Source organism: Monodelphis domestica, chromosome 3 (genome assembly GCF_027887165.1).
Source record: "Monodelphis domestica isolate mMonDom1 chromosome 3, mMonDom1.pri, whole genome shotgun sequence".
NCBI classification, from domain to species: domain Eukaryota; kingdom Metazoa; phylum Chordata; class Mammalia; order Didelphimorphia; family Didelphidae; genus Monodelphis; species Monodelphis domestica.
The window spans coordinates 287,181,427-287,205,106 of NC_077229.1; the positions used below are offsets into that span (position 1 = coordinate 287,181,427).

The 23,680-nt window shown below is 34.3% G+C and overlaps 1 protein-coding gene across 3 annotated transcripts in view; it reads right to left on the reverse strand.

Moving 5' to 3' along the window:
- Positions 1–23,680, reverse strand: part of TRAPPC8 (trafficking protein particle complex subunit 8) — a 148,706-nt gene that overhangs the window by 50,047 nt on the left and 74,979 nt on the right. For all 3 annotated transcript variants that reach the window (XM_056823846.1, XM_056823845.1, XM_056823847.1), the window contains 3 exons: positions 22,103–22,260; positions 13,364–13,806; positions 5,959–6,106 (listed from right to left, as the gene is read on the reverse strand). In XM_056823846.1, coding sequence (XP_056679824.1) covers positions 5,959–6,106; positions 13,364–13,806; positions 22,103–22,260 — 749 coding nt within the window. The remainder of the gene's footprint in view (positions 1–5,958; positions 6,107–13,363; positions 13,807–22,102; positions 22,261–23,680) is intronic.

Sequence of the window (23,680 nt, forward strand, 5' to 3'; positions counted from 1 at the left end):
TACTATTCCCCCAAAAGTCACCTTGCAAAGGCCAGATAAAAGCAAATTCCTCAAAGTGGGAAAAGACTGATACAACTTTTCAGGTCCAGCCCTAGGGATAAATACACCATACCAAAAAAAAAAAAAAAAGAGTGGAGTCAGGAAATGAATCTGAGGGAAATGAAAGGAAAAAAAAGAATAAAACCACTAAAATCTTGTAACATGGAAATAGTTCAAAACCATGAGCACAAGCTTAAAAATCACTAAGGAAAATATTAAAATCATCAAGGAAGATCAAGAGATCAATACTTCATAAAAATTGAAAATGTCTCTAAATGCTAATGAAACAGTCTCACGGATTACCAAGAAAACATAGAACTATTTCAGGATGTTCCAAACTGGTTAGTGTTAAGAGAAAAAATAACTCTGAAAAAATAATTTAGAATAAATGGTAGAGTTTGTGACTTACAAAAAAAAATAATTATCAAGATAGAGGGAAAATAAAAACTAAGATGGTGAGTCTTTCTAAAGAAGAGAAAGAAAGAACAATAAATCAGGAACATAAATATATTTTTAAAGTTAAAGACAATCTAGAAGAAGAAAACAAGCAAAAATTAATTATGTTAAAAGAACAAATGATCTCTATACAAACAAAATATGTTGATATTGAAGACAGGTTGTATAAAAACAAGTTATGAACCATAGGGATCAGAAGAACACTGGTTAAAAACCTCTGAATGATAAAATGCAAGAAATCAATACAAGAAAACTACCTACAACTTCTGAATAAAGAAAGCACTATCAACAAAAATTATACACAAATCAACTCTAGAAAAAAACAACAACAATGCTTTAAACTCCTAGATAAGTAGTGGTTAAATTATGCAATTCAAACGAAAAGCAATAAATTCTGCAAGCAACCAGGAGAAAAAACTTCAAATATAAAGGAAATGAAATTGCAAAATAATACAGGACTATTCCTCACCCATTAAAATCACAGACATTAAGGGAGAAATACATCCCCAAAAGCGAAGAAGCTGAAGATGCAACTGCAAATTATATATACCCTGCCAACTGAGCCTAATCATTTAGAACAGGAGCTACAAACTACAATCTGAGGTCCATTGTTTTTGTTTACTTGTTTGTTTTTTCTTGGTATAATCAAGAGCTAAGAATGGTTTTAACCTTTTTAAATATAAAAAAATTTGTCTTAAAAAAATGTAAAAAACTATTCTAGGCTGACTGCTCATACAAAAAGAGATAGCAGCTGGATTTGGCCCATGGGCCATAGTATACTGATTGTTGACAGAGATTATGGAGGTAGAATAAATTACATTTCATGTTGAGATCAAGAATGTGACCATCCTGATGGAAGATAATGTAGAGGTAACCATTTATCATATGAAAAGTATTACAATACCTCTATATCAGCTATAACAAAAGAAGATATTCATTATGTAGAGCCAAGATGGTGAAACAGCAAGAAAAAGTTCAGAAGCAAATACCAGGTGTGTGCTCTGATCACATAATTGGAGCAGGATCTCCATATCAGCTTCCAGTCCAGTATGAAACCTGCAAGGTGACTAATCAATGCGAAAGGTAAAAGAAAAGCCTATGATTCTATCATTGAGAAATAGCAAAAGATGAATCTAGGTAGCTCAGTAGATTGAAAACCAGGCCTAGAGACAGGAGCTTCAAATATGACCTTTGATATTACCTAGCCATGTGACCCTGGGTAAATCACTTAACCCAAATTACTTAACCACTCCCTTACTACTCTTCAGCCTTGGAATCAATATTAGTCTTGATTCTAAGATGGACTGTATTGGGGATTGGGGGGAGGAGAGTAGAGAGGGAGGGAGGGAAGGAGAGAGAGACACACAGAAAGAGAAAGGGTGAGGGAGGGAGGAAGAGAGAAAGAGGAAAAAGAAAGGAGAGAAAAGAAGAAAAAAAAAGTACAACTTGAACATCCCCACGATGAACCATCCCAGAGATTTTGGCATAACTCAATATTCTTAAGAAAGAGCCCACAAGCTTTGACCAAGATATTCTGTCACAGAGTAGAGTCCCAATTTAGTCTAAAGTCAGGAAGTAGGAGTAGATGAATGAGCAAACAAAAATAGGTATTATGATCACAAAGAACTTCAAGATACTATGGGAGAACTGGACAAAACTGACCTCCCAGGTGAACCCCCAAGACTGCCTTCAGCCAGTTTTCTAAAGTTGGCAGCTTGTGCTTTTTATGGTGGCAAAAATTGAAAAATATAGGGATGTTCTTCAATTGGGGAATGGCTAAACAAATTATGATATCTGTTGGTGATGGAATACTATTATGCTCAAAGGAATAATGAACTGGAGGAATTCCATGTGAACTGGAACAACCTCCAGGAACTGATGCAGAGTGAAAGGAGCAGAACCAAGAGAACAATGTACACAGAGATCAATACATTATGGTAAAATCGAATGTAATAGACTTCTCTACTAGCAGCAATGCAATAATCCAGGACAGTTCTGAGGGACTTATGAGAAAGAGCACTATCCACATTCAGAGAAAGAACTGTGGGAATAGAAGAAACACAGGAGAAAAACAACTGCTTGATCACATGGGTCAATGGGGATATAAACTCTAAACGATTACCCTAGTACAAATATTAATCATATAGAAATAGGTCTTGATCAATGACACTTGTAAAACCTAGTGGAATTGTGTGTCAGCTATGGGAAGGAGGTTGGGGGAGGGTAAGGAAAGAACATGAATCTTGTAAACATAGAAAAATATTCTAAATTAATTATTTAAATAAAAATTTCCAAAAAAATTTTTTTAATCCAAGTCAACAGAAAAAAAAAGTTCGCAGCTTCCATTGAGTCCTTTTTCTGTCTTGTCTTAATATTCCTTTACCAAACCACCTATTATTGCACCATAAACTACCCTATGTTTGTGTAGTTCATGGACCCTCCCTTTCTTAGAAATAGCCTTGCCTCAAACCATGCTAACTTCATCTTGTTCTATAGCAGCCACTGAGTTGTAAATGACCCCCAGTAAACTAGCTGCAGCAATTGGTGTCCCCGAGTGACTCTTTTTTACCTCTTATTGGTTGAAAAAGACTTCGGGACTAAAAGTGGAGGACTATTGAAAGAAATGATGAAAAAACTTTTAAGGTTTTTTTTTTTCTTTAATTAAATGAAATGAGAGCACTAGCAGAGAAAATTAGAAAAGGGAGTTAAAGGAGAAAGAGTGAAACAGGAGTTAACAGTTTGTCACACAGGACTCAAGTCTTTCATAAGGAAAAAACTCCTTGAAAGTTAAAATGGACCAAACAGAAGTTAATCTTACAATTTCATGGGGAAAATTTAAAAAAAAAAGGAAATACTAAAACAAACTAAAAAGAAAAAAAGAAGAAAATGCATGGGGAAATTAATAAAAAATAGGAAAATGGGAAGGCAGTAAGGGAAGGGAATAAACATTTATAAAGCATCTACTATCCCAGGAACTGAGCTAATAAATTTACAAATATTCTCATTTGATCTGCATAATAATGCTGTAAGGCAGGCACTATTATTATTCCTATTTTACAGTTGAGGAACCAAAGGCAGACAGAGATTAAGAGATTTGTCTACAATCACACAGCTAGTATCTGAGGCACAAATTTGAACACAGGTCCACCCAACTCCAAGCCTAGCACTTCATGTACTATGTTACCAACTTCCTCCTAGCAAAAAACCTCAAATAATAACACAATAATAGTAATAACGATAACTAACATTTATATATATATGCCAGAAACTGTTACGCATTTTACAGTTATCATCTCATTTTATCCTCACAATAACTATGGGATGTAGGTGTGCTATTATTATGCCCATTTTACAGATGAAAAAAACTGAGGCAAACAGAGTTGTTAAGTGACTTGTCTAGTGTCACAAAAGTAATAAGAGTTTGAGAGTAAATTTGAATTCATTTCTTCCTAAGACCTGGTGCTCTAATCATTGAGCCATCTTGAAAACAGATTAAAGAGGGGCAATTTAAGAATCATTGGACTACACGAAAACCATGACCAAAAAACTCCCTCAATATCACAATTTAAGATCACAACCATTTAGAATAAGAGAGCAATGTTAAAATTGAAAGTAGCCACTGACCACTTTCTGAAAGAAACCCTAAAAAAAGGAAAATGAGCAAGAATATTTATAGCTGAAAACCCGAGCTTTTAGGTATAAGAAAAAATACTGTAAACAGTCAAAAAGAAAGAATTCTAATACTGAGGAGTCACAATCAGGATCACACATGATTTAATAATCACCTCTATAAAGGAGAAGAGAACTTGAAAAATGAAATTCCAGAAGGCAAAAGACATAATACTGAGGAGTCACAATCAGGATCACACATGATTTAATAATCACCTCTATAAAGGAGAAGAGAACTTGAAAAATGAAATTCCAGAAGGCAAAAGACATAAACTTACAAGCAAGAAGAATAGTTTACTCAGCAAAACTAAGTGTAATCATATGGGGGGAGGGAGGGTTCAGCATTTATTGAAACAGACTTTCAAGCATTCCTGATGAAAAGAACATAGGTATGTAGCAATTGTGAAGCACAAAGAAGTCAAGAGAATGAGCACTCATGTGGGACTAAGCAAGAGTACACTCCTTGTATTCTAATGATACATGCATCTCCCAAAAACTCTATCACCATCAGGAGTCACAGGAGGGAGTCTATATAGAAGGCCTAAAAATGGTTCTGTTATGCTTTGGTGATCATAAAGGAAGAATGGAAAGGCAGGGGAAGAGAAATTCTCTAGAAGAAAAAAGAGAAGAAAAACAAGGGAAAGTATTTCACATAATCAGAGAGTACAAGTTTATACAGACAAGGAAGAAAGGGTAAGGAGAACAGATGATGCTGGAACTTCAATCTCATCTGAACTGGTCAAAAGAGGGAAAGATTGCACACATATAGAGAGAAAGACAGTTAAGAAAAGAAATACATTTCACTCAACAGGGAAATAAGAAAGACAGGAGTGCAAGAGCAATGGTTGATTAAGAGGACAGTTCTAAGCAAAACAAAATAAGGATGTATCAAAATATTTACTCCTTTTGATAATGGGATTGATTTTGGAGAGTGGTCTGGCATGACTTGTGTCAACTAATGCAGTCTTCTTAAGAATACTGATCATGATATTGATCAAACACAATTTCAGAGGATTCATCATAAAGCAGGTTACCACTTTATAACAGAAAAGTAATAAGCTCAATATAAAGTGAGATATATTTTGTATGGATATGACCAATGTGGGAATTTATTGTGCCTGACTTTACATGTTTTCAGTAGAAAAAACTTTTTTTTAAATTTATTTCTCTCAATTGGTGAGGGTTAAGAGTGGGGCAGTCAGCGGGAGAGAAGGTATATCTTAATTAAAAAATATCAGTGCATCAATTTCCAAAACATCCTACAAAGGGAAAACTTACAGACAATTACATTATAAATGAATGATTAAACTAATAAAAATCCTTTAAAAACTCTATATCTTATTGAGATCATAACCCACCTACAACTTGCTCTTGACAACCACCAGATTTTAATATATATGCTTTATGTCATGTTTTCCTTTTCAAGATTTACTGATGTTTCTTATTAAAGTTTATATGACAAATGACTCTCCACATATTTTCCCAAAGAAATAAGAAAGAATGGTCAAGGTTGAGATTTATGGAGCTAAATGAGGCATTAACATTTAATTAAGATGCTAAGATAGCTCTGAGGTCCAAACCTGGATATAAACTCAGGAATCAGAAAGTAAGTGATTCCTATATTCCTGCATTCCATTGGATAGTTAATACAATAAGTTATGATATAATTATTTCTATAATTACATCAGCAGATTGTAAAATCTATTAAAGGAAAAAAATCTACTCAACTGAAACTTCAGCTAAGTGAGTAGTTAAAATAAAAAACTAATTTTACAAGAGAAAACTAAAACTTACAGTATTGATATTTTCCACATCCACAAAGACAAGCATATTGCCTCCTCTGCCTTCTTCACCTTCAAGAGTATTACTTCTGCAGACTGTAGCTCGTACATTCAAAGATCGGCTAGTACAAATAACTGCTGTATGTCTTAATACCCTGTGACTGAAGAAAAATAAATGTAAACTCTAAAGCATGGGAACACATGAACTGATGCAAAGTGAATCAAGCAAAAGCAAGAAAAAAATATACACAATGATTACAACAATGCAAATGGAAAGAACATAAACTGAAATTGAATGTTGTATAATATAATGAACAAGTGTGGGCCCAAAAAGAGTTGAGAGAAGTAACTTCCCTCCAATCTAATATTATGAATATGAAATATTATATATACTATGAGACTTGTTTAACGTGTTGGGTTTTTTCCCTTTTCTTTTGTTCTTTGTTATAAAGGACTGTTTTTTGGGGAATGGAAAGAGGTAGGATATCTTGGAAATTAATCATATATAAAAATATATCAATAAATTTCAAAAATTAAAACTGGTATTGCAATACTGGTTATTATTATGTACCATATATTTGACAATGATCAAAATTAGAATATAACAAAAATATTTGTACTATTTGAGATTGACATCTAAAATTGATAGCTTTTATTAAACTATTTCATAATCAATTAGACGAGTAAGGTTTGACAAACATAGAAACCCAGAAAAATCCAATGGTTTAATTCAATTTGTTCCAGTCACTATAAGTTGCCAATATCAAAGTACTTTAATCCAACAGGAAAATCAAAAACAGTACTTTTTCAGGCTAATAGCTAACATACACCATCATAGTTCAACAGTTCAGGGCCTCATAAATTACTGATTAGATTATTGCTACAGCTTCCTAACCCATGTCTCTGCCTCAAGATTTATCCAACTCTAGTCCATCCTAAACCTTGGGATAAAGTTGCTTTCCTTATGTGCATAACTAACAATCATTTCCTTAATCAATCAATATCAGTGGCTTCCTATTGTCTTGAATCAAATATGTAGTAGTAGTCTCTCGGTATCCGAGGATGACAAAATCAAATATGAAATACAGGACCAACTATGAAACTTCTCCGTCTAGCTTTGAAAGCTTTACAAACTGACCTTAATTTATCTTTTAGTCTTTTTGGACAGACTCTGTCTCCTATGATTCTAACAAACTGGCCTTCTTCTTGTTCCTTGAATATATCACTCTATCACCAGTCTTTGTGATTTTATCTCAGCCATTCCTTATGCCTGGAATGCACTCCCTTCTCTAATCTACCGCCAAAGAATCTTTCTCTCTCACTCAAGCATACAACTCTTCTCAAGCACCACTTTCTATACAGTCTTTCTTTATCCCAAGAGCTAGTTCTCTGTCTTCCAAAGTATCTTGTTTTTAGCTTATTTGTATTTATTTTCTTTATACAGACTCTGCATAGATTTATTTTCCCATGAGAATATATGTTCCTTAATAGGGAATACTTCACACTATGTATTTGTATTTCCAGTGTAGGAGTGCTTAATAAATGCTTCTTGCATTAAATGCTCTCTGCTATTTTGGGGGCATTCTTGCCCACTCCAATAGCTTCTATAACCAGGTCTTACTGTCATCTTGAATTGTGCATCCTTCTAGTAACTGTAATTCCAATACTTGAACTCTAGGTTTCTTGATTGATGTCTTGTTGTAAAGAACATCTACTATTTGTAAGGTGCTGTCAATAATACAATGAGGTATAACAAAATACATGTCTAGCCTTCAAGGAATAGAACTTAAGTGAAAAATCAAATTTCTCTCTTTTTCCTTCAGTGACCTTGTTTATTCCCAAAGTTTCACCTATGATAACCTACAAGAGTAAGTCCTAAATCTTATTATTACCATAACCATCACCTTTAGGCCATGCCCTACCTTATTCGAAATCTGAATTTACTATCTGCTAGAGAAATGCTCACATGGCACTTCCAGATGAAAAGAGCATACGGAACTCATTCTCTTTTTTCCTCCCTTTTCAAACGAGTACCTTCTCCTGATATTTCTATTTTTGTTCCTGGTAGCCACTCCCCTACTCTCACATCTAAATTATCCTGAATTAAAACTTTAGGGGTTTTATTGACTTTCTTTTCTATATCACCCATATCTAGTTAAAAGTTCATTAGTTTATACCTTCAGTCTCTCATATTAGTTCCTTTGTTTTCATTCCCAGGGTTACTTGTTCAGTTAGTCAATCAATAAACATTTATTACACACCTACTATGAGCCAGGCACCACTGGAGGATATGAAGGAAGGTGAAAGACAGTCCCTACTCTTAAGGAGGTTGCTAACCTAATGGAAGAGACAGCATGCAAACTACTACATACAGAAGAGATGTATATAGGATAAATTGAAGATAATCAATAGAGAAGGCGCTGGGTTAAGGGGAAACAGGAAAGGCTTTGTGTAAAAGGTGGAATTTTAGCAGAGAACTGAAGAAAGACAAGAAATTAGACATGAGAAAGGAGATAATTATAGACATGGAGTAAAATGCCCCATATTGAGTGAAAATGTCCAAAACTGGCAGATGGAGTGTCTTGTTCAAAGTACAGCAAGGAGGCTAATGTCACAGGGTCACAGATTGCTGGGAAGTTACAGAGAGTAATGGTGGTAAGGAATAAGAAAACTGAAAATATGGAAGGGATAGGATGAAGAGGCAGAGTTTAAGGATCTGAATGCCAAAAATTCAGAGTTTTATTACTAGAAGTAACTAAGTGGCACTGTTGGGAGTCAGAAAGACCTAAGTTCAAATCCTGTCTCAGATAGATGTTTGACCCTGTCAAGTCACTTAATCTATAATTTGCACCTTCCTCATTATTTACACACACACACACTCAAAATATCCTAAGTACTAGCTAATATAACCTTGCACCTAGATTATAATGATGTTCTAATAATCTAATCTCCTTGTCACCTGTTTTTCTCATCTCTAAGCAAATTTGTAATACCTAAAGATTCATTTTCTTAAAGCATTGTTTTGATCATACCACTTCCCTGCTATAAACAACAAACCAAAAAATCTCTAAAGGCCAAAAATGCTTACTGAAGAAAGTCCATATGTAATAGCCTAGCTTGTCAGTTCTCAGATAGAGGCCGTCACCTCCTTGCCTGGTCATAAGTCCTGTTCCATCCCTCCCTCCTTAACTACTGCACTAAAACCAATGATCCCTCAGCATGCCATGCAGTTTACCCAATTTTTCCTATAAGTTTTTGCTCATACTGTTGCCTCTACCTTAAATGCTTTTTTTCTACATACTGAAAGTCTGATTACCTAGGCAGTTTTGAATAACTTCTTTTTCATTGTTACAAGAATTCAATGAATAGGGTGTGAAGTTAATGGTGATATACATCTAAACTAGAAATGACTATGATGGTAGAACAAAAGATATCAGTGAAACTATAAAAAGAAAGAGAAACCAGATTCAGCTTTAAAAGTCTAGATTAAATATCTTCTCCAGGAAGCCTTTCCTTATCGCATCCTTCCTCTCTTCTATAGTTCTCTACTTCTAAATCTTATATGGTACTTGTATACAAATAACTAATATAAGGCAATATGATATATTTTTGTCTTTATAAAATTATGAATTCCTTGAGAACAGGAAACAAGCCTCAGTCCTTACATTCCCTTCAGGAACCAGCACAATGTTTTGTAATATGGAAGTCATGTAATCAACATTGGCTAAAACAAAATATACTTGAAGATAAGAGGCTAGATCTGAATCAGACACACTTGCGACCAATTCCTGACTCTACCCTTTACTATTTGTATGACCTTGTATAAGTTGCATTCCCTTTCTGGGTCACACATCACTCCTAAGGTCCCTTCCACCTCTAAATTTTGGGTCTTATGATCCAGTGACATAAAAAAATAACAAAAACATTATGTATTGTCAAAAAAAATTTATACAAATGGTAAGTTCTCCATGAGTTACCGGAAGCTTCTCAGCCTAAGTTTTCAATGCATTCCAAAAAGGCACTATCTGGTATGAGCAGGACTACAGCAATTCTTTCTAGTTTCTAAGAAGAATGGTGGCATTGCAGAAGACAAGTTTGAATTCTACCTCCACTACCTACCTATGTAAGTTTGGGAAAAATCATTTTGACTCCCCATCCCAGGTTCTACATCTTAAAAAATAAAAGAGTATTGAACTTGATGGCCTCTGAAGTCGCTGCCAGTTCTAGTACTACAACCCTCCACTGACGATCTCCTTTCATCACTGGCTATTTACTCAATTATTCAGATGTTTCCTTCCTATACATTTACATTTTTTAATATCCATTTCCTTTATTGCTATAATCTGGTTATGGTGAACCTCTGACATGCATGCCAAAAAGAGCACACCTGTAGTTGCCTGCCAGTTTTTTATTAGAAAGCCAGAGGGACTCGGGGTTCACATGCTGCATGAGGGTGCAGGGCAGACAGCAGCCTATTGCGTCTGTGGTGAAGGTGATTCCCATGGTGGGGTTGGAGAGGAGCCAGGTTTGAGGGGAGCATAGCTCACAGAATGGCACAGAGCTGGAGGGGAGCAGAGCACTAGGGTCACTCCCCTCCCCCTCTCCACAGGCACCACTCATCACCTGCCCCTCATGCCCAGTAGCCCAACGGGAAGAGGAGGACCCCACCAGCACCTGTTCTCTGGAGGGGTGTGAAGGGGTATGTAGCACTCAGTCAGGGGGGTGGGGGGGAAGAACCAGCACAGCACTTGGTCTGGAGGGATGGGGTGGGGTCTGATACTCCATCTCTAAAAAATATGCCATCACTATAAGGGTAGCTTAGACAATTACCCACAATTAGCATCCACACATACCCATATCTTTACTCTGAAATGGTTATCACATCAAACTTTAGACTTCTAAGCATGGTTCATATCCATTAATCATCCTCTTTTTAACTCTCTACATACAAAAAAATTATATATACCTTTTGCTAGGATAAAGCCAAATTATTTTATAATCACCCACATCTAGTCCACTTCTTTTGAAATTCTTGGCCTATATTTTCTCCTAGATACAAAAGTACTGTCTTCTTTATCCATTACAATCAATTGATTCCCAAATGAAATTTCTATATAGTTCCATCAAGACTTAGCTCAAGTACCACCTACCACATAAAAACAATCCTTATCAACTCTCTACCAACCTCCCTCTCCTAATTATCTTGTATTTTCCTAGTACTTGTTCTGTTTGTATTAACATATGTTAATGCTATCTTTCTTAAAAGAATATAAACAACTTGAGAGTACAGATTGTGTTTGTATCCCTGGCACTTAGCAGAGTGCCTGGCATAAAAATGTTTGTAGAAATGAGTCTGGTTATGTATGAATACATACTATGTATAGTTTAATAATATTTTATAAATTAGACAGAAAATGTGATTTGTTCCTAAATCTACCCGAAATAAAATATTCCAGAGCTGAAGACAATTACCTACTATGGGCTGGGCAAATTTGACAATAAGCAAAGTTATTTTTACTTCTGATAACTAAGGCAATGGTTACAATTAACTTATTACTTCAAATGTTTTGTTTTTTTGTAGAGGGATGAATTACAGAAGGAATATTTCTCACTTTAAATTGATAGGTTAACTAATGCTCTGAGTAGTTAACTTTACATATAAGCTTTTTTATAAATGAAACCTTTGTTGCGAATTGAAGTTTCTATTTCCTTTGGTCACCAACCCCTTAAAAAAAAAAAACCTAAGTAAATGTAGATAAGCTCACTTGTAGAGTTTGAAATCAACCACAGATTCTAAATAATTTTGTGACCTCTGAGCAAGTTATTGTCAGTTTCCTCCATAGAAAATGAGAGTGCTAATAATACAGGACCAATTTCAAAGACTTGTTTGAAGGGCTGACATTTATATTAAAATGCTTTGCAAACTTGGGAGGAATATATTTACATTTTAATTTAAAAATTTGCAGATGTCTAGATAATTAAAATGTTATATATGTTACTAATGGGTCTTAAATAAAAGTTTTGGGATTTCTTAAAAAGGAGATTGATTTATTTTGTTAATGTATTTTAATTTAATCACTCCATAAAGGTGAATTGAGTCACTTTTTTCAAATGGTGAAACTTTTGACCAAAAAAATACAGTCCCTAATGAAATGGAAAAATCACTGTCATTTCAGGAATAGATTATTCACATAAGAGAAGTCTTTTAGTTTGTTTCCAAAAGTCTACTTTCAAGTCAAATACTTATTTCTACAGAAAAATTAGTTCTATAAGTCAATGTTATAAATTGTGGTTGCATTCTGAAATAATCCAGATAAGCTCATTTTAAATTCAGCTTTGTGGATTATCCTGAAATATGAAACTTCATTTCTGTCCCAAATTTACTATCATTCCATTCACACTGCTTGATCTTATTTCCTAAAGATATTTATGATAAGCACTGGTAGAAGGTATCCGTAGAATTAGTTTTTGTATGACATATAATTATCAGTGTTGAGTAAAACAAACCAAATTTTTAAATGGTCCAAAACTGCCCCTAAGTACTATTTCAAAAGCTCTATTAAAAGTGGGAGCTGGGTGGCTCAGTGGATTGAGAACCAGACCTAGAGACAGGAGGTCCTAGGTTCAAATCTGGCCTTAGACACTTCCTAGCTGTGTGACCCTGGGCAAGTCACTTCATCCCCATTGCCTAGCCCTTACCAATCTTCTGCCTTTGAACCAATACACAGAATTGATTCCAAGAGAGAAGATAAGTGTTTGAATTTTTTTAAAAAAGGCTCTATTAAAGTAAACCTAGAAAAGAAAGTCATTTCCAGCTATGTTTCTGGAACAACTATTACATAAACAGGATTCTGCTGTGCTATATATGTTGAATTATGACTAATATAAGCAATCCTTTCCATGTAAGCTAATTAGTTAGTTTTACTCTGCCCCATGGCATAAATTAGATTTTAACATGAACTAGCAGTTTTGTAATTGTATACAGTTTGCAAAGAATCCTGTGTGAAAAAGTGAATGGATAGGCATAGAATTAAATCCACTAAAGGAAGAAAATAATGTCAAAGCACACACCCTCCTGATGATGGGTTAGATAGCTTCTTCAAGTATGAACGATATCCAATTACACTGGGTTGACACAGTGGTCACCTGGAAATTTATGGAACCTTTGGCCATATCAGAATCATTGCATTTTGGAGCTGGAAGTAGTCTTAGAGATTACAGTCCACCTCTGTCAAATCTTGCAGCCAGGCAGTTCAGAGATATTAGGCACAACCTGAGGCATAAACATTGTGTATAGTAAAGAAGAGGGGTGATTGTTTTCCTTTTGAAAATGGTAGTATATTAAATATATATGCATACTTTAAAAAAAACACTTTAACAATGAACAGTTTAACTTAGAAAAGTTTTAGAATACTCACCAGATATTAGATTGCTTTTTAATACTTTCATAATAAAATAAAAAGTTTATTTCGTGAACACCTTCTTCATCTGGTCCACGTAACCACATAGGCAACTGGACTGAAGCCCCAGGCAGAAGAACAGAGTCAGGAAGGGGCACATGAATCACCTCTGGTTGACTTCCTATGCCAAAGCCAAAGTCTACTGAGGAAGCTGATGATGTGAGGGCAGAAGATCCAGAGGTAGAATCTGCCACAACAGTCTTGTAAGCACTACAGTTCTCAGAAGCTGAGGGGCTCAGAGGTGTTAGAACAGCAGTATTACCACCAAAAGTGAAGAATTCTGGACGTTTAGAAACAACCTTCAATCCAGTAAGAGGACACTTGCTGACATTGACAAATTCAACGTATGCTTTTCGGATTTCACCACAAAGAAGTCCTGTAGGAAAATTTATAAAAAATACCTGCATTGGGGGAGGAAAAAATCATTACTTTGACTATCAAATAATTCTTGAACTTCTTTCTACAGTTGAGTTTCTATTTCTTAACAAAAACACATTTAGCAAGACATTATTTATTCAGAGTTTTATAAGTACTTCATTAATCAGAATCAGAATATTTATTATTAGGAGGTTGTCTTTACCTGGAAAATCTATTAGAAAGCTATATTCTAAAATTTAGCAACATATTTAGGAATAAATCTCAAGAAAATTGTAATTCCAACTACTCGAACTATAGGTATAGTCAGGATGAGAAGGGATAATAAGAAGGAATCCTACAGCAGTGGTGATTAACCCAAATAGAAATAAGGGCCATTAAATTATACATAAGGATCACTGTGGGTGGCATATTATCTTAGAAAAATCAGGTAAACATTTTGTTTTGTTGATTTTTAATTTAGTTTGTTAAATATTTCCCATATGCATTTTAATCTGGTTCAGGCCTCCAACTGGAATATGATGGAGAATATGTAACCTACAGGCTACATGTCTTTTTTGGAACTTTATAAATTTCAATCAACACCATGCTCTAGTCAGTGGAGGCACAAAGTTACTACAACTGTATGTAAAAATGAGTGGTATATTTACTCAATAATTTCCAATTTCTCTTCCTACATTATACCTCAAGCAGAAAAGAAAAATATTCAAACATTGATTTATATATCAGTAATAGAAGGGTGGATGGTGGGCAAGAAAATGTTTCCTTTGTTTTTGCACAAGGAAGAAGAAAGTGTGTTAAATAATAGATAAAAACACAGAATATCATAATGACTAAATAAAGAACTTTGATAAACCATTCCACTATTATTGCCAGCAAAGCAAAAGACCAACCAGGAAAACTACCAAATAAAGTTAAGAGAAAGTTTTGCTAAAATCTCAAGAAAAAATGAGGGAATTCATGGCAAAAATGCATATTAAATTTTTTAAAAGAAATTAAGTTATGGTCAGCATTATTATGGAACACATTAATATAGTAATTTCATGTATGTTGTAAATCAAAAGCCATTTTGTATATTTATAAAGCTATATCTCCACAATATTCCCTACAGATCCCTAGTGATCTCAATAAGAAATCAGTAAGAAATAATCAGGCTCCTTCCAAAAGAATTGGTCTAAAAATGGTAAATTTGTCAATCAATATATTTATTAAGATCTCCAATTTAGTGGCCTAGGTTTTCTAATAACTATACCAAGGTAAAAATGGAGGTGGCTCAAAATTAAGTCACAGAAATATAGACACTCTGGCAAGCATTAAGGAAATGGATTGTCAGACAAAAGAAGAAAGTATGAGATGATGGGGGAGGTGAGAAAAGATCACTGAATCACAGAATCTGAGGAGTTGGAAGAGACGTCAGGGACCAACTATTCCAAGGGATTGATGATATGCATTCATAAAAAGCCCATTATGTTCCATGCATTATACTAAGCACTTTACAAATGTTATTTTATTTGATCTTTACAAGGACCTTATGAGGTAAGTGTTATTATTATCTCCCTTTTACAGTTGAAGAAAGTAGGCAGAGGTTAAGTAACCTGTCCAGGGTGACACAATTATTAAAAGTCTGAGGTTGGAAATGAATCTAGTTCTTCTGGAGTCCAAGTCTAGTGCTCTATGCACTAGTTCCAGCTGGTTGCCTCCACACTAACCCATACATATAAAGAATTCCTATAACAATACAACTGGCAAATGATCATCAAATCTCCACCTGAAGATTTTCTCAGAGGGGAACCTAGTACTTCTCAAGCAGTATATCCCACTTTTGGACAGCTCTAATTGGTAGAATTTTTTTTCTTGCTGGCATGCCTCAATTGGCCTTTTTGCAATTTTCATTCATTGTTTCTGGTTCAGACCACTGGAGCCAAACTGAACAAATTGAATCCTTCTTCCACATGACAACTCTTCAAATACTTTAACATAGGAAAGAATAAACATTTATAGAACATCTATTATGCATGAGGCTCTATAGATACTAAGCGCTTTTTACAAATATCTCATTTGATCCTCAAAATAACCCTATGAGGTGGGTACTATTATCATTATTCCAATTTTAAGTTAAGGAAATTGAGAATAAGTGACTTAACCCAGGGTCACACAGTAAGTGTCTAAGGTTGGATATGGACTCAAGTTTTCCTGACTCCACATATGGTGCTCTATCCATTGTGCCACCAGTTGGCTGCCTTATATATAGCACTATCATATCCCCCACTTTTCTCCCTCTTAGCCCTAATGTTTTCTCTCCCCCACCTAAACATACCCAATTCCTTCAAGTGGTCCTCATGTGATATAGACTCAAGGTCCTTCAGTATAGTCATACTGTCCTTCTCTATAATTTACCATAATCCCTCTTAAACTATGGTGCCCCAAACTGAAAACAATACTCTAGATGAGGTCTGATGAGGGTAGAGAACAGTTGAATTATCACTTCCACCTCTCTATTCAGAATAAGAAGTTATTCTTCTTAACGTAGTCAAAGATTGCAGCTTTTTTGGCAGAAACATCATACCACCAATGGCTCACAAGTCAAATAGATCCCTACCATCTTCTTCCTAACTGCTATCTAACTATGTGTCTCACATCAAGGCCTTTGAAAATTATTTTAATATATAAGTATATGATTTTAAATTTCTCCCTATTAAATTTCAGCTTAGTAGATTCAGCCCAATGTTCCACCCTGTCAAGATACTTTTGGATCCTGACTATAATGGTATCTATCTGATACTCATAGTTTTATGTCACTTGAAAAACATGGGAGCATTCCATCTATACCTGAATCCAGGTAGCCTTGTGTTCAATAAACTGGAAAGAATCCAACTAGTAGAATAAAGACTCATTATTTGATAAATACTCCTAGGAAAACTGGAAAGCAGTTATGGCAGAAATTAGGTTTAAGCCAATGCTTCATACCTTATTATAAAATAAGCTCCAAATGGATACATGGCTTAGATATGAAATCATCTCATAAACACATTAGAGGAACACAGAAGAAAGAAAGTACCTTTAAGATCTATGAATAGGGGAAGAGTTCATGACCAAATAACTAACACAAAGGAACTAAGAAGTCTAAATAGCCAATTTAATCAGTGCAAGACTGATTAAATAAAATTTAAAATTTTTTTGCACAAATAAATTCAATATGGTTGAGGTTAAAAAGGAAACAGTTAACTTGGAAAAAAATATTATACAAGTTTATCTGATAAAGTTCTTATTTCCAAGATATATGAAGAACTGACAAATTCATAAGAGCCATTTCCTCTTTGATAAAGAATCAAAGGATTTGAAAAGGCAGTTCTCAAGTGAAGAAACTCAAACTATGCCTAGCTGCTCTAAATCACCAATAATTAAAGAAATGCAAATTAAATTAATTCTGAAGTTCTACCTCACATCCATCAAATTGGCAGAGGTGACCAAAAAACAAACACATGAATATTTGGGGAGCAAAGGGAAAACATGTACACTGATGCACTAATGATGTAGCTGCAATTTTCTCTAAACATTCTGGAAAACAATTTGGAAGGATGACCAGAAAGTTAACAAACAGTATAAACCCTTTAACTCAGCAAAACCACTGTCAGGCCTATGTCCCTAAAGAGAATAAAGAAAAATAGACCCTATTACTTTATAGCAGCTTTTCTTGTAGTGACAAAGAACTGTAAACTAAATGGGTACCCATTAACTGGGGAATGGCTGTACAAATTATGGCATATGAGAATAGTGGAAGATATTATGTTGTTAAAAAATGGAGAAAAAGATGGTTTCAAAGAGATCAGGAAGGGCTTTTATGAACCAATACAGTGTTAAATGAGCAGAAATAGAAGAAAAATTTATACTAGAGAACACCAATATTGTAAAAAGAAACAATTTTGAAAGCATTAAGAATTCTGATTAATGCAATGACCAATCACAATTGCAGAGGACTGTAAAGAAGAATGCTGCCTACCTCAAGAAGGAGAGATAATAGACTAATATGCAGAATAAGAAATGCATTTTTGGATACAGTCAAAATGAGAATTCATTTTCTCACAAACTGCTTATTATCCAAGGATTCTGTATTTCTTCCTTCTTTCAATCTTTCTTTTCTTTTCAGTGAATAGGGAGAGGTAATAAAGGAGGGGAAATGCTTGATTATTGGGAGGAAAAGAGAGAGAAGGCCAGAAACAATCACAGATGAATAAGACAGTTTTGAAAGTTATATACTAAATTTTTATATTTTAAAGAAAAGCAAACTGTTTGTAATAGAGATCTGCAATTTTATATACAAGCATCTTTCCTTTTATTCAAGGTATATGGAAATGTTAATTTTATGTGGTATTTCTTAGGTTCAAAAGACAATAAATGTTTTTTAGTCAAATGTCACAGTATCAAGCACAGACTGTTTCCTCTACTAGAAAACACTGAACCCATTAACTACTTTTTGAGAACATCTAACCATTTTTAAATGATTTAGTTGTATTCTTATCTAATCCATTTCTATCTCCAAAGAGTTGCATACAATAAACTATTTTATTAAAAGTTTTGCTTAACTCTAGGTAATGATTTATGATGGAGAATGCTATCTACCTCCAGAGAAAGAATTATTGAAGTTGTCTTTCACATCAGTGTATTTATGGTTTTATTTGGGGGTTTTGGTAATGTATGAGTTTGCTCTTGCAACAATGACCAATATGGAAGTGTTTTACATGATAATAAAAATAAAATAAAAAAATAAAATCTAGGTAAACTATATCCACAGCATTTCCCTCATCTTCTTTTGTCAAAAAAGGGAATGAGGTGAGGATGACAAACTGTGTTCTAGATAAAGTCATTCTGGTTCTTTGTAATCATCATTTTTTCCTTTTCAATGTTTGTCAACTATACTTTTAATGTTTGGTTCTGAAATTTATCTAGATATTGAAGCCAAGCTAAATGGACTATTAGTGGGAAGTGTTTTCTTTTTTGAAAATCAGTACAATATTTGCCCTTCTCCAATCTTAACCTCTCCCATTTTCCATGATCTTTCAAATATCATTGCAAGTGGTTCCATAATCACATCTGTCAGATCCTTCAATGCCCAAGGATATAATACATTTGAGCCAAATAACTTAAATTCATCATGGGCAGATAAGTGCTTACTTCCATTACCTCATTTATCTTTGTCACCCGACTCCCTATTCATCACTTTTGTGCTGTCATCTCCAGTACAAAATTTTTTTATGTGGCAGGAAAAAACAGAAGCAAAATAACAACTGAACAACTCAACTTTCCTTCTGTTTCTAATTATCATGATCTCATCAACTTTAATCAAATTATAGAAATGCTGCTCTCTAAAGGCTAACAACTTCATCCTGTTTGTTCCTAAATTGAATTAATTTCAAAACATCCCAGAGGCCTTCCAATAAAATGGAGATGATATCTTGAATTACAAATGGAAAAGGCATTCAGCAAAACAAACTACTTCCTTGATTTGTCCTAAACCAACTTCCTTCCTTCACACCTCTCCCTCTCTCCCTCTCCCTCTCCCTTTCTGATGTAAATAAGTTGAGTCACTGAAAGGTTACATAACTTGACTGGATACTGGGGTCTTTTTTTTTCTTTCTTTCTTTCTTTCTTTTTTTAACTATTATCTTCTGTCTTAGAATCAATACTGTGCATTGGTTCCAGGGCAGAAGAGTGGTAAGGGCTAGGCAGTGGGGGTAAGTGACTTGCCCAGGGTCACACAGCTAGGAAGTTTCTGAGGCCAAATTTGAACCTAGGACTTCCCGTCTCTAGGCCTGGTTCTCAATTTACTGAGCCACCTAAGCTGCCCCCTAAGGTCTTTCTGAAGCTGTGCCTGTCATCTCTTTCCTATGCTCCAACTTTCATCATGTTTATAATAAATTTTAACCTCTATTCCATCTTTAGTATTTTCTTTAAAATTTGAAGAATAGTAACTTAGAGTTTGTTAAGAGAACCCTTACTTTGACTATTTTTGTGTCCTTTCTCTAGACTTCATAGTTTTGTGATCTTCACAGATGTAAAGTAACTAGAGATATAAACAGTATTTCAGATATAGATGCAATATATTTTTTCTTTTCTTTTTTTTAAATCCTTACATTCTGTCTTAGTAACAACTCTAAAATAGAAGGGCTAGGCAAACAGGATTAAGTGATTACTTCAGAGAGTCACACAGTTAGGAAGTGTCTGAGGCCAGAATTGAACCCAGGTCCTAACAACTGCAGGCCTGACACTAGCCACTGGGCCACCTAGATGCTCTCCATTTATTTTTTCTTTATGTGTTTTAATGCCCTACTTAATGGTACCCATAATTTTGATCTTTCTAGACCAAATGACTATTGAACTAATGATTTATGGAATTGATAAAATGTTTCATTTCCATTTTGTAAAAATATAATTTTATAATATTTTCTTTGAGTCTATTTCCTTAACCTTAAGGTTCATTTTTTGCTTTATTAGATTGTTTTTAACACTGTTCCTATTACTTGACATTTCACTACCATTACTTAAAGATTGCCACAAACTTAGATAATTTGCAGTATAATTAGTCCCAAGTTCATTTAACAAAATAACAAATGAAATCAATCAGTACACTAATCTCTTGGAGAACATATTCCATTCAGAAGTATTAAGTCTTTTGTTTTCAAAATTGGGACAGTGATGGGGCATTGCAACACCTCTCCCCTTCCCCAATTCTCCATAGATATGAACACAAGTTTCAGGATTAATAATTTCTCCTCCTTTCAATATTATCTGGATGACTAAAATTTAATAATACAAGGGAGATTTTCTAAAACATTGTCCTATTAAGGGACATGAAACTTAAAATTACCCACACAAAAGATTGTTTTTATATACTATGTGTCTTGAGCCCTCTTCCAACCTGTGCAAATTTGTCAGAATCTATAAATATACCTGATGGGGAAGCTATACAGAGTACCAAAGAATTTAAAGTACACAAACTAAAATAGAGGTTGTTACTTTCATCTACCAAATAAACTACATAAATAGGGAGTAGGAACTATTAGCAGAAAATACTTGTTTCTAGTAAAATACTTGTTTCTAGTACAAAAGTTACTTTCATTTTTATCAGTATTCCCATATTTTTAATTGCTTTCTAACTTTTAGGGCTTTAAAAAAATCATTGTTATGTTTTAATTGCCAAGAATAGACGATTCCTCAATTACAAAAATAGAAAAAAATGTAGGGGAAAAATGTCCTTTTTTCAAGTCAGCATGGCATAGTGGCTTTGGAAAAAGCATGGGCTTTGGAGCCAAGAAATCATGACTCTGACATAAACTATGTGATCCTGGGCAAGTCACTAAATAATTTCAGTGCTCTAGGCAACACTCTACAACTCATAAGTTGAAGAGATAACAACCTGTATTAGCAAAGTGCTCATCATGAAATCAGAAGTCTAGATCCAAACTCTTTTATACATCAAGCACTTCTTACCACAGCTAACTTGCTAGAATGATAAATCACAATATAGTATATAATTTCTTAGAATTTGTATACCATAATAAGGAATAAGAATCAGAAAAAAACTAGACCTGTAATTTAATTTATATAGGGAATTTCCAAATGAAGAAATTATTTCTATGTAATTTTAGGATTCTATTCTATAACCATCAGAGATGATTAATTTTTATATAAGGTATTCATAAATTCTTCATGTATTCGAGTTTTCACAGATAAGACATCCATAAAAGACATTAAAAAGCAAATTTATTAAAGTTTAGGAAACAAGTTGTTCAAAAAGGGTTATTTCAAGCCTTATGTTACACCAAACATGGATATTATACAAAGACAGACCAGAAAGTAAACTCTGTCCTATAGATATGAAAAACAAACTCAGCTATGAAGAGAATTCCTCACTGTAATTAAGATCTAGCCAGTTTCAGTCATATCTATACCCTAAGTTGAAAAACTGATAAACTGTATGTAGAAGAAATGGATGGAACTAAGAATCATCAAAACCAGAGAAACCTAAACCAATCAGTGAGAATTGTTATAGACCTAAAGAAACAAACTGCAATATTTATCAGTTTTTTTAAATGACCTGGGAAAAAATTCAACTCAACTTCCCCTACACTTATCCAACTTAAAGAGATGGTATACTTAATTTGAATATAGATAGTTAGCTTACTCATATACTCAATTTCTATTAATAATTCAAACACAACATTTTGTGACCCAGATATGACTAAAGTTGATATATATTGGTTACTTAAACTAGTTAATCCTTCATAAATCATGTCATAATATTTATAATTGAATAATCCATACCTCCAATAATGGCATTTCTTCAGTGATAATAGGATCTAAACGACGATCAGGACCATATTTAATAGATGTTTTCTCTTCTTTAGTGTTATTAAGTCGAGGACCTTGAATTTCTAAATCCTGTCGCCCCCTTACTGACATTACATTAGAAGGCTGCTTTCCTGAAAAACAGAAGTCAACACTCTGAAATCAAAGAATATAAATCAATTGACATTCATTTAGTATGTCTTATTTTTAATTCTACCATCATCAATAATATGTTGCTTATTTGTTTTATATCTCTTCCTGATGATTACAGGTGAGAATAGGAAAGAACTACTATGATTTTAGAATAATCAAATACAGTGTGTTAGTTTTGTAATCTGTATTTTTCTCAATATTTTAATCAGCTACAAAAGAAAGCTTGCTGAATAGTAAAGAGAAAAGGGATATATGTGAAGAATGAATATGAAGTAAAGACAAAGGACATCAAGGAAAATAAATTTCAAAGATTATTTCTTTACTGCTTTCTGTGATTATTTTTGAAGGCTATGGCGCTACAAGGGACATTAGCAGTCATGTAGTCCAATAGCCCTCATTTTAAAGATGAGAAAACTGAGGCCCAAAAGTTAAGTGATTAGCATTAAGTGCATATAAGAATAGTAGCAGAAATTTGAACTCAGTTTCTGGGACTTCATATGACTTGTAACCAGCAGTCCTATAACAAAGACATTTAAATCATACTGCAGGGGAAAAAAAGTAACTTTGCAAAATAAGATGTATATGTAGTACTATGTATATATTGTTCCATACTGAGTCAGTTTATATATCCATCCTTATTGTGAAGAGGATTTCAAAGAAAGAGGTAAAATAGTGAGTTTCAGATTCCCTACAAGCAAATCCAATAAAAAAAATTGGGGGCAGGGTGAAAGGGAGGCTGCTGGGTGGCCCAGTAGATTGAGAGTCAGTACTAGAGATGGGGAGATCCTGGGTTCTAATCTGGCCTTAAGACACTTCCTAGCTGTGTGACCCTGGGCAAGTCACTTAACCCCCATTGCCTAGCCCTTACCACTCTTCTGCCTTGGAGTCAATACATGTTATTGAGTCTAAGACAGAAGGTAAGGGTTTAAAAAAAATTATGTGTCAGGGGAATTGGTACAACCAAAATTATTAAATTATATTTGGAGTAAGTACTATTATAAGCAAGGGAAGACTAGAGCAAGTTTGCAGAGGCATGAGCCTAACAGGGAGAGAATTCTAGAATGGGAAAGTAAGGGAGAAGTAGTTAACTGTGGTTTAGGGGTCGTTCCCTGGTCTGACCTGAAGAGATTTTCTTTAGTGGCTTGGCTGATACTATCCTACACTACCCTGAATTCCCTATTCTGTTTTGCTGTCTGGCTGCCAAACTGCTCTGCTACTCTGATACCCTGTTTGCTTTGTTGATTGGTTTTATCTGTAGTTCCTGGTGATCCTGAACCATCTGGCATCTGATTGTGAGATTAGGTCTGGGTCCTTTTGGATCTTGGACTTCCCCTAGGCCCAGCAAACTAACACAGACCCTTTCCTTAAAACCAGCTAAGGAGGGTTTAGTTGTAGTTTAGC